Genomic DNA, 17251 nt, shown 5'->3' with positions numbered 1-17251 from the left:
TTCAGAAAAGGGTTCAGAAAGGGTTTTCTGGGAGACCGGTCTAGTTCCTTTTGTGTCTTTCTTTTACAAGGGGACACGGGGATTCTCAGCCTCTCAATCAATGGCCTGCAAATAAGTCATCAACTTGTGGATTCCTTGTGGTCCTTTTCCAGTGCCATCATCAGTGGCTTTAGCAGGGGGGACACCTCCTGCCGCAGTAGAGGCTGGAAAACCTGGAGAGGTCACAGCAGTCGGAGTTGACGGGGACTCCCTCACAGCTGAGGATGTGGCCAACGGCAGCAGATGTGGAGGATCCCACGACGGTGTTCTGTGGGAAGGAGCTGAGGATGGGTCCGGGCAGGGCAACCAGCACGGGAGGGGGATCAATGACGACAGTGGAGGCCTGGCACTGCCTGACACAGGGCTTGTTGCAGCTGTTGGCCAGCGGGGTGGGCCCGCAGGGCCGGCATGGCACGCACGGTTTGTAGCAGGACATGGGTGGGCTCTGGAGGTGCAGCTGGGAGAGAGGACAGGGAGGAAGCAGAGCAGGGGGGTGTGTGAGCAGCATCCTGTCTCCTGCTGGGAAGGAGCCAAGGCAGCTGCTGGGCTGTGAGTGTCAGTCTCTGCAGGGAGACGCACAGGCTGCTTCTCCTTGCCCTTGGCCTGCCAGGGTCCTGCACAGAGCGTGAATGCCCAGGGAAGGTCCTGCATTGCCCATAACCAGGAGTCACCTTAGTCCAGCCCCGGCCTCTCTCTGATCTAGACCCTTCTTCCCCCTTCTCCCTCCCTTGACCAGCAGCTCCAAGAGCCAGCCTGCGATGAGGGAGCAGGTCTTGCCTGAGACCAGCCACAGGAGAAGGAGGAGGACAAAGGGCTTCCCACTCACCTGGCTCACACGGAGGAGGAGGTGAAGGAAGTGGCTGAAACAGCGAGGGAGTAGTGCTGGCTTTTATAGTGGGCCTGCACTGCCCCAGGAACAACAGCGCTTTTGGCAGAAGTGACCATTTTCTGAGATGCTCCTAATGAACAGAAAACATCCCAGCTAATGACATGGGCTGTACTCTTGCTTCCTCTGGGCTGCCATCTCATTTCCTTGTTTAATGCGTGCCTGGTCCCTCACAGAAGGAAACTTCTGTGAGATGGGATGGGAGCCCCAAGGATTTCCTGAGCAACAATGTGGGCAGAAGAGGTCACAACCTCTTGTGTTGAGTTGGAGGAGTCCCTGGTGCACAGGTGACGGCAGACACTCCTCAGGGTTGTTTGTGTCCCCATTCTCAGGAAGGGGGGCAGCTGCTCCCCACCCTGCAGTCCCCAAATGCAGCCCAAGGTCTCCTATGTGTGAGGATGGGCAAGTCCTTCACTCAGCCTCCCTCCCAGCCCCCTCCAGTGGGCTCTAGTCCACACCCCAGGATCAGGTGAGCTGCTCTGCAGCGTTTCATGTCTCTCCCTCCTAACGCAGCTCCTGGACACATCTACTGAGCTGTTCCTGTTCCTCTTCTCTCTGAACAGGCAACCCCTGTGAGTGCTGAAAGAGAGCTCCCCGCTTATCTGGTGATGTGGACAAATAGTGGATTTGGGAAAGGCGGGTTGGCAGGGCTGGGGATTAGGTGGGTGCTTTGCACCACCCCTGACCCTAATGGCCTGCTGGAGATGGGGTTTTGCTGGGGCCTGGTGGCCTAGCTGGGCTCTGCAGTCAGCCCTGGCCCAGCACTGCCAGGGAGCACGTGGAGCACAGGGAGCTCCTGCTCACAGGGATGGACAAGCAGAAGCAGCTCAGCGGAGAAGATGCAGCCATGCAGCAGGGTGGGGATGGGTCCTACATGTCTTCTGGCAGTCTCCTCATGCCAGCACACCGGGGGCTTCTCACTGGGATACAGCATGACACCCCTTGTGCTGGACACCACCCAGCCCTCCTAAGAACAGAGGGGAAGGGACATCCAGGCCCTGGGTCTAAACCCAACCTGGATCTTGTTCTGCTCTGAGCCTGTATATCCTGGCAGAGGAGAAGCCTCCCTGCCTGGAAGCAGCAGGGCCACACACGGTTTGCCGGCACGATAAGCACAGCCATGTTGGCAGGTTTCAGGGTAGGATCTGCAGCCTGGGTCTGATGAGAACCTCTCCCTCCTGGCAGCAAAGAGTGGCCGCTCTAGGAGAACACGACGACAGCAGCCTTCTCAGCGCTGGCATGTCCAGCACTTCCTCTCTCTCTCCTTCCAGGTGAGGACATGTGCAAGACACGGAGGTTTCCATTGATTCCCAGGGAAGTGCTGGGTCATATGAAGAGAGCCCTTGATGACTATGTGCTTGTCACTGGTTACCCAGTGTTGTGGCATGGCCACGTGATGTCAGGCAGGGCAGGATCTCTGCTTGATATTCAAACCCTCAGCAATTCTTGCTGACTTGACCTTTCCAAGTCTTTTGGTGTTTTTTGGAACGATCCCCCAGTCCCTGCTCTTCTTTGAAGGCAGCCGCGCTAGTGGCAGTGTGTGACATCACTGCCTGAAGGGCCTCTCCCCTGCCCTGCTCTCAGCCTGACGGTGGAGATCCCAGCGTGAGACGTGGCCCGGCCGCGGCAGACCCCGAGCAGGAGAGCGAGAGCGAGAGCGGGGCCGGCGCCGGGCCAGGGCGCAGCCCCGGGGCGGAGCTGGCGGCGGCGGCCGAGAGGAGGCGGCGGCGCCGCAGCAGAGTCGCTGCTGGCGGGGGGCAGCGCGGCGCGGCGCGATGCGGCGGGGCCGGGGCGCGGGGCTGGCGGCGCTGGCCGCGCTGCTGCTGGGTGCGCCCAGACGGGACACGTAGCGTTAATGGCGGGAAGGGAGGACGGGGGTGCCCTGCTCCTGCAGCTGCTTCTCTGACCTCCTTCCTCCTGCACACCAGCTCGTCAAGCCCAGTCCCTTCCACAAGCCATTTATATCACTGCTACTTTTCATCCACAATATTCACCTCCATGTCCTTTCCTCGCCTCTCTCATTCATTTCCTTTCTGCTCTTTATCCATTTGCTCTAACATAGTAACTTGCAAAGAACCAAAGAACTTTTCCTTCACAGTCCCCTATCTCCCATGTCCTTTTTGGTTCCTCTGCTTCACCAGTGCTACGCTGTTAAACTGGGATTTGTCCCAAGAAGAAGATATTGGAGCAAGCAGGAAAACAATTTTCAGCCATTCATATCCTTCTTTCTCTTCTTGGCAGTGGCTGTGGGAAGAGCCCAGGTGCAGCAGGAGCCACTGGCAGAGGCCAGTGAGGGCACCAGCATCAACATCACCTGCTCACACCCGGGCATTGCTGCTGACTCTATTCAGTGGTACCAGCAGTGCCGACAGCAGTCACCGCAGCTGATAGCAACAGGTGCCAGACCAGGAGAGAAAGCAGTGCTGGAGCCACCAGGGACCCTGCTCATCGCCGCAGACCGCCGCTCCAGCACCCTGCGCCTGTCCCAGCCCCACTGGCGGGAAGCCGCCGTGTATTACTGTGCCGTGAGAGACACAGTGAGAGGAGGTGGCGCTGCCGCCGTGCATGAAGGGTCGGGGCGCTGGGTGTGGGCGGGCAGCGCTCTGCTCTGGGCAGAGCAGCGGTGCCACGGTTCACCGGGTAATGCCTAAGTGGTGGCGTGTTGTGGCTGGGGCTGGACACTTGGGGTGGCAGCAAAGCGAGGACCGAGCCCTCCCGGCTCTGGCTGGGTCTCCCCATTCCTAACTAGTGCTCCGCCCCTCTCTCCATCTCCCCACAGCTCCTCCTCACTCTCCCGCCAGCCCCCGCCAGCCCTCCTGGACAGCCCTCCCTCACTGCCCACACCTCTCCCAACCGCCATGCCTTCTCCCTTTGCTCCTTGAGATACCGTCCTCAGAGGAAACACCACATGGACATCCAGGCTTGCATGCAATAGAACTTTAATGAGTCTAAAGAGGGAAAGGTGGTTACTCCAAGAGGAGGTTAGCAGGATAGGGAGCAGCAGGAGCAGCCAAGAATGTGCCTCCCTTGACCATGGCAGAGTTTTCTTGGGACACGTGTCTGCTGTCCACAGAGAAGGAGAGGGTGCAGCAGGAGCCCCTTTGGCTGACAGGCAAGGTAGGCATGGGCTGTGTTTCAAGAGAGCCCAGGCGAACCCCTTTCCTGATCCCCTTTTGCCAGGGGAGCCTTGGATTCTTAGCCTCTAGGAAATCCATGGCCTACATCTAGATCTTTAAAGTGGCATCAGCTTCTGGATTCCTGGTGGTCCTTTTCTGGTGTCACTACTCATGGCTTTAGCAGGGGGGACACCTTCGGCCACAAGAGAGGCTGGAAAACCTGGAGAGGTCACAGCAGTCGGAGTCGATGGGGACTCCCTCACAGCTGAGGATGCGGCCAACGGCAGCGGAGGTGGAGGATCCCACGACGGTGTTCTGCGGGAAGGAGCTGAGGATGGGTCCGGGCAGGGTCACCACCACAGGAGAGGGCTGGATGACAATGGTGGAGGGCTGGCACTGCCTGACACAGGGCTCGTTGCAGCTGTTGGCCAGCGGGGTGGGCCCGCAGGGCCGGCATGGCACGCACGGGTCACAGCAGGACATGATTGAGGAGCTGGAGGCACCTGTGAGAGAGGCCAGGGAGGAGGCAGAGCAGCTGAGTGCATGAGGCACAGCCTGGGATTGTGCCACGAGGAGCTCTGCTCTGCCATGAGGTCTGCTGGGCTGGGACCTCAAGTGTGTGCAGGGCACAGGCACAGGGGCTCCTTTACCTTGCCCTGCCAAGGGCTTGCCAAGAACCAGCAGGCCCAGGAAGGCTGCTGACTACCCCATACCCATCAAACCACTGCGGACAAATGCCAACTTCTCTCTCAGCAAGACCTTCCCTTCCCTTGCCTTGCCTTCCCTTCCCTTCCCTCTCCCACAAAAGAGGACCTCCAAGCCTTACAAGGTTACAGAGACAGGATCAGCTGACACTGCCACCAAAGACAGACCTTGTCTCCAGGCAGGAGGAAGAAGGGAAAAGGCCTTCAGACTCACCTGGTTCCCGCAAAGAAGGATGGAGTGAAGTGGATGAGAGAGCCAGCACTGGGACTGCCTTTTATACTGGTCCTGCACTGCCCCCAGGTCACAGGCCTGCTTGACAGAGGTGACAATTTTCTGACAAGCTCCTCTCCAATGCAAAACATCCCACTTAATGATATGGGCCGTATTTTTGTTTCCTACATTGCTGTCTTTTCATTTCCTGCTTTAAGCCGTGTCCGTGCTGCTATGAAGTTTTGTTCTGAATGCTCGGATGAAAGGGCTGAGGACTTCCAGGCAGGAACAGGTGAGTGTGCTTGGAAGAGTCAGCTCAATGGCAGAGGAATGGAGGCATGCGGGCAGGGGATGTTGGCCTGAGTCATTCGTGTGGGTTTTCTCATGGCCCTGTTGGCCGGAAGGGGCCTGATTCCAGCAATTCTTGACCGGAGACCCCGTTGGGCACCATCCCATGCACGAAGCAGCATTTCCCTCAGTGAGTTCACAGAGACTTGTCCTTACGGGCAAGTTCTTTTTCTTGTGTGCCCTTGTGTAAACACAGCATTTGTGTGAGTGCATCTGGGTGCACAGGTTTGTGCATGATTCCTCGCAGGCGTGCATGAGCAGCGGCATATCTGCCTCTCCTTGTGTGGCCCTCACTACGAGGGGATGTTCATGCTGTTCGTAGCAGGGCTACTCTCCCTTGTTTAGTGCACAAAGGTTGCAGAGCCTGGTAGACATCAGACTGTGCTTCTTCAGGCAGAACACATCTCCTGTGTCCTGTACTAAGGAGGTCCCAAGGGTCACGTTGGCTTTAGGTACAGGAGGGAGTAACACTGAGAAATCCTGCCCTCCTCATGCTGACCATCCCCCTATGTCTCTGCCTTCAGGCCAGTGTTGATGATATCGGGCATGGGATGCAGGCCCCTCATACCTGGTCAATGCCAAGGGCATCCCTATACTTCATCGACCTGGCACTGAGTTTCCAAGACCAAGCTATGCAGTGCTGAACCATGTGTCCTGATGCTGCTGCCTGTGAGAGAAAGAAGAGCCCCCCTGGGTTGTGCAGGAAGAACCAAAGAGCTGCTGTCTCCTTTGGTGTTCAGCCACCAGCATCTTCCTGGCACTGCCTGAAATGTGAGCGCCCAGCAGCTGCTGCAGTGGGAGGCCAGAGACGTCCAATTCACCCCCCAGCACTTGCTGCTAGTCCCCAGGGAGCACCAGGAAAAGACCCTCTTTGTGGCAGGGGCTGCAGCGGGGGCAGTGTGTGCCCGGGCAGCGCTCTGCTCTGGGCACAGCGGCAGCGCCAGGGGCTGCCTGACCCGAGCAGGGCAGCGTGTTGTGGCGGGGGCGGCGGGCGCAGGCTGGGGGCGGCAGCAGAGGAGGCAGCCGGAGCCGCGGACACACAGAGGCCAGTCCTGCTCCCTGCAGAGGAGGTTGGAGCCGATGGGGCAGTGGGGCCAGGGCCCCAGCCGGTGCTCACCCCACTGAGCACAGACCCAGCCCTTCCGCTCCAACCGCTTCTCTCCTGCTCCTAATGGGCCTTCCAACCCTCTCTTCATCTCCCCTCGGCTTCTGATCCCTTGCCCACATTTTCCTCACTGCCTCCTTCAGCTTCCACTGTTGTCTCCTGCTGGGAACGACTGGGAATTTCAGTGATTCTGTGACAAGAGGGGAAGGGGCGATGTGGAGGGTGAAGTGGGCAGTGTCTAGGTGTCCTGGAGGAATTTCCCCTGAGGAGGCTTCTCTACACTGGAGAAAAGAACAAGAAGCCCCTGTGGGTTTTTTCTACTTCCCAACAGTCTTCAGGGCCAAGGTGGGTGCCCACATACGTGCAAGGATTTGGTTGGGTACTAGATGCCAGCAGATACCAGGAACACTTCTCCCTTGCTGGGAGGTGGTTTGGGTGGTTGCTGTTGGAGGCCTCTTTCAAGGCCTTTTCATTGACTACAGCTGGCCTGAACTTTCTGTTAAGCTCCTGTCAAAATTCTGGCTCTGGCCTTCAGTGTTCAGCCCTTGGTCAGCTGATTTGGAGCCTGGGGCAGAGGAGGTTCAAACACTCCAAGAATGGTGGAGGTGATTGAAACACTCAGCCATCACCTATCTAGATATCCTTGCCACAGAAATCTCAGTTCTACCACACAGCTCTGCTGTCCACCACACACTAAGCAATTTCATGCACTCACTGTCCATACAAACACAAGGCCACACTGACAGCTTCTCTATCTGGCCTGCATTTGCCTTCCCAGCTCCTTCCAGGCAATCCCTCTACAGCTCTGCACTTGCCCTCACTCTCCTCCCAAAACTCACCCTTCCCACAAGTGCAGGGTCCCAACTAGCTCTGGCCATTCCAGGAAGAGCTGTTCCCAGGCAGCAGAGGAAAGAGAGGCTAGAGTGGTAGAAATCACAGTGACAGCTGCTCCTAGGAGGAATAGCAGCATCTCAGGGGAAGGGGAGGAAAACTCAGTGGGGGAACCCCCTGAACTCCCCAAAGGACCAAGCAGTGGTGTGCAGGAGAACACATATTTCCAGCTGGGGAGCTGAGGACTCCACTGGGACAACAGCCCTGCAACACTCACCTCCTACCTTGGGGAACCTGCAGCTTCCTTCATGCCATCATGAAGACATGGAGTGGGCTGCTGCCTGGGGAGCAACACGGGTCCCTGCCAGAAGAGGGAGAACTGCAGACAGCACATTTCAGGCATGCTAAGAACAACCCTGTTGTCTTCCCTTCCCTTCTGTGTTCCCCTCACAGGGTCCTTTCCGTCAGCTCAGCTCTCTTGCAGCTGGGAGGTGCTTTTGTGACTGTCTCTCACACAAACAGCAGGCTCCGTCTCAGCATGTACCTCAGATCCCTCGTCCTCACTGCCCTGCTGGGGGCATCACTAGGTAAGGAGTCTTTATTTACTCTTAGTTTAGTTTTTCGTCAGGAAACACTGCCCTCCTCACCAGGTGTCTGAAGGGCTCTGCTCTGTGAGGAAGGATCAGATCTCATGGGTGTTTTGCACCTGTGTTTGGGAGATGCTGTCAGCAATGGTCAAGAAAATATGAGAGAGCAAAGAAACACCCCATCCTCTGATCACCTCTAACCCCCTTTCTCCAGCTTTCCTTTTCGCAGACATCCCCTTCTCTCTCTGCCTCTCTCTTCTGATGCATCCAAGCCGTGTGTTTCACAGAGGTGTCACTGCAGCACCTCTCTGCTCTCTGCATTCCCACATTCCTACATTGCAACCCAGCTACAGGACTTGTTGATGGAGTCCCTGGCAAGCTCTTATCCCCCTGAGGATACTGTGGGGTCCCAGTCTCTGTGCTGGCTGGCACATTCAATGCAGCATATCCCGCCCATCCAATCATTTTCTTCATGTCAGCAGGGACGGGCCCGGACCCCTGTGCAGCAGGAGCCTGAGGAGGAGGGCCACAGCAGAGGTCTCTCACAGGAGCATCCTATTGGTGACGGGGAAGGGATTATCCTTGCACTCCAGCAAGAAGGCCAAGCTCCTGCCCAAAACTGTACTCACTGCATTGCTGCACAGGAGGGGAGGAGGGGTCATCTTCCAAAGGGCATTACATCCTCAAGCCTCTCCCCTCTCAATCCCTGACTGCTGACTTTCTTCCAGATGCCATGGGCCAGACCACCGTGACCCAGAAAGACGGTCTAGTCACAGTGGAGGAGAGAGGCACTTTCCAGACCGCCTGCACCTATCAGACTTCTTTCTTTTATGGCTTGTTCTGGTACCAGCAGAGGAGAGGTCAAGCTCCACAGCTGATCTTCTATCAGGCAACAGCTGGTCTCAAGGAGAGCGGCCGATTCACTGCATTGCTGAACACCACAGGGAAATCGAGTGCGCTGCGACTGGAGGAAGTCCAGGTCTCTGACACTGCCTTGTACCTCTGTGCTGTGCAAGACACCCTAGTGCAGGAAGCTTCCTTGGCTGTGCAAAAAGGATGTCACTGGGAAAACTGGACTGCAAGGAGCAGACCCTTCAGTTCTCCCTTAACAGCAGCATTTCCCCTTTGCACCCAGGAATCATCCTGCCAAAAGCCTCTTTCTGAATGGGCCTGGTTTCCACGGCCTCACAAGAAGAAGTTGGTGAAGAAGCCTCTACCATGGAAGGCTTTTCCCTTTACCCCCTAGATGGGATGATACTTGCTGTGAGCTGGACAGAGAGCATATGGACTTTTCTGATCTGCACTACATGATCTCCAGACGGCCCTTCCAACCTCAGTCCATCTGCCATTCTGTGATGGGATCTCTCAGCAGAGCATCAAGGCTGGAACGAATCACTCTGGGTCACATCCAAGTCTGCAGTCCCTTTCCGGATCACTTGTTCATTGTCTGTACAGAACATTTGGCCACAGAAGCAGCAGAATGCACTTTCCCAGGCTGGGTGTTCCCGAAGGCCCTCAGGGATGGTGGCACTGCTTGAGCAGGAGCCAGGACTGTGACTTGGGAGGCAGGGGAGTCTCTTTGGCTGACAGGGAGCACTGGACACGTTCCAAGGTTTCCTGATGCATTTGCCTACCCCACTGACAATCAACTTGCATGTGGAGCACTGTGTGTGGGATGGCGTGAGGATGGGGTTTATTCTTGCTTTGGATGGCAACCCCTCTTGCATATAGTGCCTTTAGATGTGGCAGTATGTATAGTGGCACATATATATGTGGTACATATAGTGGCAGATGCAGGAAGCAGGCATATTTCAAGCCCTCTATAATGGGTGTTGGTGCATTCTCTGTCCCTGCTTGACAGAAGGTTCAACTAGATGATCTTCAGAGGTGCCTTCCAGTCTCAACCGTTCTGTGGTACTGGGAGTCACGTAGACTCCCTTCATTGTTAATGTACAGAAAGAGGAACTTTAGGAACATGATTCATCTTGTTCTGAAACTCAAGGCCTAGGAAAAGTAAAAGAAAGTGCCTTTTGGAAGTGCTAATCTTCTTCCATTGAGTGTAAAGGCAGACCTGCTACCCGGCTGCCATTTCAGACCTCTGCCATTTAGTGAAAGGATTCTGCTTTCTGGTGACTGCAAGATACCTCTAAGTGATTCCACAACAAAACCAAAAATGCATGCAAAGATGGTCTGCTTAAAACTGGTGTGGAACTGTAGGTGTGGAAATACCCTGACTCACCCAGCACCAAGCATGGGGTTTGGAGGATGTTTAATGGGAAATAATAAACACACTGAGAAAATGGAGGTGGACTAGAAATGAGAATGTAAACTTTGTTGATAGTCTTATGCCAGGAATAAGAGCTACTGCTAGACATACCAGCCATGCTAAAACACCTAAGGATGTCGAAGGATGTCTAAGGATGATCAAATGGAAGAGCCACAAGAAGGTGGCATAGATACACCCAGACAATAACAGGTGAAAAGGGAGACTATATGTCCACTTCCCTAAGGAAGGATCTACGTATTAGAAGCTTTTAGAGAATGTGCATGAATCCCTGGCAGAGTTAAGCCTTTAGGAACTTGAATCACAAATCACCAGAGGACCGTTCCCCTGGCTCTGTGAGGGAGTGGAGTTTGGATGGGATTCATGGTCCTTCTCAGGGATGACCTTTGGAGCACTATGAAGCCCTCTAGATTTATGCCTAGTGAACAGAGGGTAGTGGGCACATCGGAATCATGCTCCACCTCAGGCTTCACCCTGACCATCTGAAAGGATAGAGGTGATTGAGCCGAACTCGTGCTGGATCTGCTGGTTTCTGGCCACCTTGTGGAGCCCAGGTGCACGTACAGCGAGGGAGGAACTTGTTGGGGCAGGAGGCAGAGGGAAATGAATCTGTTGCTCACATCAAGGCCTTTTGAGAAGCTCCTTCACTTCTTCTGGAAAGCCTTCTGCAGAGCTTGTGCCACTTCCCTATTTCTGAGTGTGTAGATGAAGGGGTTCAACAATGGAGTTACAACAGTGTTAAAGGTGTTAACAAGTTTGTGCAGATCTAAGGAGTTCTGGGCTGATGGTTTGACATATAGAAACATTATGGAGCCATACCATATTGTAATGACCGTGAGATGGGCAGAGCAGGTGGAAAAAGCTTTCTTGCGGCCCTGGGCTGTTTGGATTCTCAGGATGGCCAAGATGATGTACATGTAGGAGACCAGGGTAACCATGCAGGAGACCACTACAACAAGGATGGAAATGAGGAAGATGGCCAGCTCCACAGGCCGCGCGTCCGTGCAGGCGAGGGCAAGGCAGGAGTCTATATCACAAAGAAAATGATTGATGACTTTTGGTCCACAGAATGTCAGCCTGGCTGTAAGAAAAGCCAGCAGTGAGATGGCCAGAAAGCCTCCCAGCCACGAGCCAAGGGCCAGCTGAGCAGAGAAGACGTTGTTCATGAGGGAGTTGTATCTCAAAGGGTGACATATGGCTAAATAGCGGTCATAAGCCATGACAGCCAGGAGAAAACATTCAGTGGAGCCTAGGGACGGAAGAAAGAACAACTGAAGGATGCAAACTCTGAAGGAGATGGTCTGGCTAGTCCCCAGCATAACTCCCATAGCTTTGGGCACAATGCCCGTTATGTACCAGATCTCCAGAAAGGAGAGATTGCAGAGGAAAAAGTACATTGGGGTATGAAGGTTCCTGTTTGCCCTCACAAGGGCTATGATGGATGCATTGCCTGCTACTGTTAGGGAATACATCAGCCCAAATAGCACTGCAAGGGACACGCGAAAATGCCGTGTGCCTGGGAAACCCAGAAGGATGAATTCTTGCACAGTTGTCTCGTTTTCCACATCCCTCCAAGTATAGAGATCCATCTGTCAAGACAGAAACGATGACAGTGTGATAGTCTGAATGGCCAGCCTGAGCCTACTGGTAGCTAAACGGGCTACCAGAGATTGTACATGATCACTCCACCTCATTCCTCTCATCCCCAATGCCCACCCCCGCCCCCGCCAAAAAAAAGAAACAATAACAAAACAAAAAAAAAAAAACTTATTGAGAGCAGGGAAAAGTTCTACCTGTGCTACATGCTGCCTGAGATAGAGACTGAAGTACCTTAGGGAGGGTTTTGTTTACCTTGATTTAAAGGCATCAGCTAAACCATGTCTATGTTTGGACAGTTGAATATGACTCTGAAGACCAGGCACCGCAGTCAAACAAACATGGACAATTCTTTATGTGACCAAGTGCAAGGGTCTTCTTTAGAACATGGTGGCTATAATGGCTTCTTCTGAGAGATGAAAATCCCTTTCCTTCAGGGAAGGGCAAAAGACAGCCTGAGAGTCTTCACCTCCATGCAAGGCTGTAGCACAGAGGAAGGGAAGAGCATAGCTGCACTCCTCAGGATGAACGGAAGACTGAGTTACAAATTCAGCAAATACAACTGAGATACTCTAATGAGAAGATGACACTGGAGGAGATTTTCTCATCTCTTTTAGGTCACTTGATCACAGGGACTTCAGACTGAGGTGGCAGTGGCACAGCACAACAGACTAGAAGGACGGGTGTTATTTAAGAAGTCCTGGTCTCATGAATTCCCCTTTTTCCAAGGTCTAACGGCTGGAAGCTTTCAGAGTTACCTCTATTACTTCCAGAGACCCGCTTTGCAATATAGTTAATCAGGGTAGGACTCAGCTCCAGAATTTTGCCGTGTGAAAGCCACAGGAGGAATTTAGGATGACCATATTAAAATAGGGCTTATCAGAGAGGGCTAAAAGCACTCCAGAAGTGCCAATATCTCCCTGGGTATATATATACTGTGAGGAAAGGAGTCTAGCAACCAGCTCATGTGGACAAGTAAAATGTTCCAACATAGGCAGAGGCATCCATGGGTCACCTTCTGCAGGTCAGACTCACTAACCTGAATCCCACCCAGTGCAACTGTGTTGGGAAGCTGGCCGATCTGAGGCATTTCATCTACTTCCTTCTCAAGTCTCTCCCCAAGAGAAGTGAACACCATTGTGATTCACCTCAAAATGTATACATTTGCCTGATGTTGATTCCTTCCCTTCCACCCATTGGGCAGTGGCAACTTGCATTCCTGCTTTTCCTTCCCCTCACAGCCACCACTTTACCTCTGCAAAGGGGCATTAGCGTGCACACACACACAGTAAATTAGCTCCACTTTACCTCCAGGTAATGACAGCACACAGCAGAGAAAAACAGGACAAACAAAATATTCACAGATAAAAGGGAAAAAATGCTGGGGGAGTTCTCAGCAGGAAAAATAATAATAAAAAAAAAAGAAGAAGAAACTGTCTTTTTTATTATAATAAAGAATATATAGAACTCCCCCAAATCCGTAGCATAAGAATATTCCCACACTCACCTTGTTCACGCACTGAAGCTCTAACTGGCTGTGCAAAGGAGCCTGTTTTGAATTTTTCCTCCGTGTGCCACAAGGGGTTTGATCTCTTGGGCTTTGCACAAGCTTGTTGAAATTGGATAGTGTTCTCTCTTCACAGTGGCTAATTAAAGAACAGGAATGCAATTCTCTCAAGGGGCTGACAATTTTTTCCCCATCTATCCACCATGGAATGTGAGCCTTGGCAGAAACTCAATGTTTTCTTGTGTGGCAATTTCTTGTCATGCGGATACCTGAAACATCCACATCTCAAAGGATGGGTAGGGTCAGCTAGAAAGGCGGGATTCACCTATGTCCTTTCAGCTGTCACAACATCTAACAGCAGCCTAAGTCTTCCATCTTCATCTAAGTGGACATGTAAGCTCTAAGCACACAAGACTTGACTATAGGCTATTGATCTCCCCTGCCTGCAGAGCAGGTGTCCCTGCTCAGTCACTTGCTTTGCTCTACTGACCAGCAGTGAAGAGAAGCAGGCACGCTGAGGCCTCAGCTCTCCAAGAGCTACTGTCTAACACAGCTCAGGCCACCCCTGCCTTAGAAACATAATTTTTTGTGCACCGATGTGTAGGAAAGACTAACAGCTGACTCAGAAAAAAAAAGAAAGAAAACAAAGGCAAGAAAACAAATAAACAAAAAACACATTAGTCATCTGGAGTTATCGGGGAAGACCGGCACTCAAAGGAAGCTTTCTTCCTTGCCCAAGGCTGCCACAGAGAGATGTTGTAAAATGATAGAAACCACAGAGAGATGTTGTAAGTCACAGAGTCATCTTCTACAATTCCTATGTCATGTTAAAGGGCTTGGTTAATGTTAAGGAAAGAGTGCTGCCCATGGGGCAGGCATAGGCAATTGGAGCAACCTGCCCAACTCCTGCACACAAATCCCTCTGCCTGATGCCTCTCTCTCTCTCTGGAATACTTTGGACATGGGTATGAGGTTCAGCCACGGTAGGAGGTGGAGGTGCTTGTACAGGGCCCTACAGCAGCTGATGGGTTCACTCCCATTATATGATGAAGTGAGCCATGTACACAGGGCACATGGCTCCACAACAGGTTCACAGGACTCCACAACATCAGAGGACTTTCTGCTCACATGACCTTTACCAGCAACTTCAACACACTCTCCCACCGTATCCTTACAGCCAACCTATGAAGATAAAATAGGAAAAGTGGAGATCAGGGTGGGTGAAATATGTACGGGATGTCTGGCCTTTGAAGGATGTGATCAGAAGTGTCTACTCCATCTTCTAGGAAAGCATCTTGATCCACTCAATTTGTGACTCGAGTGCTGCATTTTTACTAAGACTGCAAGTAGGTATTTTGGCAGGGGGGAGAAGAGAGGGGGAGAAATATAGTGTCATGTGGTAGGTGCACTCCACCCCCCTTTTGCTGGAAATCAGTGAAACAGATAACTAGTGTTTGCAAGCAGCTATGATCAGCTGTGAGGCCTTGAGACCTGTGTTTCTCATGAAAGATGCAACATTAGCACGACACAGTCCGAGCTTCTCTAAATGCAACATGTACACGGGAACTTCAAGCTTGGACACCTGCTGTATACTGAAAATATCTGGGGTGGAGAAGGGGGGGGTGGGGTGTGGAAATCATATTGACCACATGAAAATTCAACTTGAGTAGAAAACAAGCCCATGCGGTTTCCGATTCTGAGTCATGTTCTCTGTGGACACCCCCAGAGCTAAATCCTTGAGGTTGAGGGCTCTCCCTCTTCTTAGGTGATTGCTTTGTGCATATATGCTTTGAGACTTAACCTTGGGATACTTTACAGTAGAGGAGTTTATTCTCATTCTGACATCCGAGCTCACTAAACACATTCCCTCTGCTCGTCTACTGTGACAAAGAATATTTTATAGTATCTATGAGAGTGTAGCCATTGCACGTCAAAGCCCTTAGACATAAACCATTGGCCAAGTCTGGGACTCAGATTGGACCCAGCTGCACACAGGCACCATTCAGGAGGAGTGGAGGAAGCCAGGGGGTTCCTTTGGAGCTTCAGGACTCAACAAGTTCTCCTAAGTAACCCCTTAGATATAAACCATTCATTAGATCAGGGACTAAGGTTAGATCTAGTGCATCTGTCTCGAAAACCATGAGCGAATGGATGGACCTTCTTCCTAGATTCGAACAGCAGCGGTGCTACAGTCATGCTGTGCAAGTCCTCGTGTGTAGTCCTGGTTGAGGGAACTCGGCTCAGCCAAGAACGACTCCGACCCCGAGCAGGAGAGCGGGGCAGGCGCCGGGCCAGGGCGCAGCCCCGGGGCGGAGCTGGCGGCGGCGGCCGAGAGGAGGCGGCGGCGCCGCAGCAGAGTCGCTGCTGGCGCGGGGCAGCGCGGCGGGGCGCGATGCGGCGGGGCCGGGGCGCGGGGCTGGCGGCGCTGGCCGCGCTGCTGCTGGGTGCGCGGCGCTGCCGCCGGCGGGGGCGGCCTGGGGGGAGCTGGGGCTGTGGCCGGGGGCTTCTCTGCGAGGACAGCACTGGGCCTTTTGATCTTGCTTTTTAAGGGGGTCTTTCACCCTCCCTCCTTCATCAGCCCCCTCCCTTTCTCTTTTTCAGCTGTGCTACTCTCTCATGCCATATGTCGATCCTTTCCCCTGTGCATTTAGCATTTCTTCTTGCCCTGAAATCTGATGGCCTTCACTTACCATCACCCCTTTTCTCTCCTGTCTTCTTTCCCTGCTTTCATCCATCCATCCACATGACTGAGTAGGAAACTCATCCACTCATGCATCCATGCAAACTTTTTCTGCAGTCTGATGAAGATGTCATTCTGCACCATACACACTGGCTGCATGTCTCCCTCTGTCCCTTCAGCCTCTGTCCCGCTTCCCTCAGCTTTGCCCTTTCTCATGCATGCTCCTGCAGAAGCAGCTGTTGAAGCTAGGAAGAAAGAGATTTTCACTATTTTTATGTTCTTCCTCCACAGCGGCTGCTGGCAAAGCCCAGATCCAGCAGGAGCCATCGGCAGAGACCACCGAGGGCAAAGCCGTCAACATCACCTGCTCACACCCCAACATTCAGTTCAACGAGTACATCCACTGGTACCGGCAGCTCCTGGGACGAGGTCCAACGTTCATTGCGAGCACTTTAAAAGACTCCAAGGCTGTGTCGGAGCCGGCAGGGACCCTGCTTGTGGGTGCAGAGCGCCGCTCCAGCGCCCTATGTCTCTCCCAGCCGCACTGGCGGGACGCCGCTGTGTATTACTGTGCCGTGAGAGACACAGTGAGAGGAGGTGGCGCTGCCGCCCTGCATGAAGGGTCGGAGCGCTCGGTGTGGGCGGGCAGCGCTCTGCTCTGGGCAGAGCGGTGCCAGTGTTCACTGGGTAATGCCTGAGTTGGGGGCGCCGTGTGGCCGGGCGGTCAGCACCTGAGGTCGCAGCAAAGTGAGGACCGAGCCCTCCCCGCTCTGCCTGGGTCTCTCCCACTCCTAACTAGTGCTCCCTCCTTCTCTCCATTTCCCCACAGCTGCTCCTCACTCCCGCATTTCACTGCCTCCCTCCCCCACACCCAAATGCTGCCTCCAGCCACGACTGACCGTTCCCACAGGGTTGTGGGGAGCAGCCAGCAAAGCCTCTTGGAAGCCTCTTTCTCAGGGAGAGGACGAGGAGGGAGCTCCCAGCAGGTCTCATGTCATGTGCTTCAGAGGCAGGGTGGAAGCTGAGCCCTATCCCACCTCAGCTGCCCTTTGTAACTATGTTGTGCAGAACTGCTGGCAAGTTTACAGAGTTGAGTGCAAGCCCCTGAGTGTGGTTGGGTGCTAGATGTTAGGAGACACCAAGGACACTTCTGCCTTGCAGGGAGATGGTTTCCTGGATGCTATTTCTAGGTGGGACCAAAAGAGAGATGTTCCCGGCAGCCGCCTTCATATCCTTTTCAGTGACCTCTGTTTCCTGAACTGCATGGCCAGCTCCTAGCTAAAGGCTGGGCCACTCTTGAGTTTTCAGGATTTGGTCAGCTGCTAGGAAGCCTTGAACAGAGCAGTAATTGCTCCTT

The 17251-nt window shown here is 53.5% G+C and overlaps 1 protein-coding gene and 3 pseudogenes across 1 annotated transcript in view; 1 reads left to right on the top strand and 3 right to left on the bottom strand.

Moving 5' to 3' along the window:
• Positions 1-169: 169 nt before the first annotated feature.
• LOC148591602 (feather keratin Cos2-3 pseudogene) lies at positions 170-956 on the bottom strand (annotated as a pseudogene).
• Positions 957-4218: 3262 nt separating this feature from the next.
• On the bottom strand, positions 4219-4524 carry LOC148591601 (feather keratin Cos1-2 pseudogene; annotated as a pseudogene).
• Positions 4525-10755: 6231 nt separating this feature from the next.
• Positions 10756-11805, bottom strand: LOC148591600 (olfactory receptor 6F1-like; annotated as a pseudogene).
• Positions 11806-15606: 3801 nt separating this feature from the next.
• LOC104567290 (M1-specific T cell receptor alpha chain-like) overlaps positions 15607-17251 on the top strand; it is a 193197-nt gene continuing 191552 nt past the window's right edge. The window contains exons 1-3 of the mRNA XM_088537227.1: positions 15607-15658; positions 16186-16469; positions 16631-16641. Of these exons, the coding sequence (XP_088393353.1) occupies positions 15607-15658; positions 16186-16469; positions 16631-16641 (347 nt within the window). The remainder of the gene's footprint in view (positions 15659-16185; positions 16470-16630; positions 16642-17251) is intronic.

Source organism: Tinamus guttatus, unplaced genomic scaffold (assembly GCF_059628265.1).
Source record: "Tinamus guttatus ecotype Peru unplaced genomic scaffold, ASM5962826v1 Tinamus_guttatus_pri_ptg000732l, whole genome shotgun sequence".
Taxonomy (NCBI): Eukaryota; Metazoa; Chordata; class Aves; order Tinamiformes; family Tinamidae; genus Tinamus; species Tinamus guttatus.
This window is presented reverse-complemented; position numbering and strand designations above follow the sequence as displayed.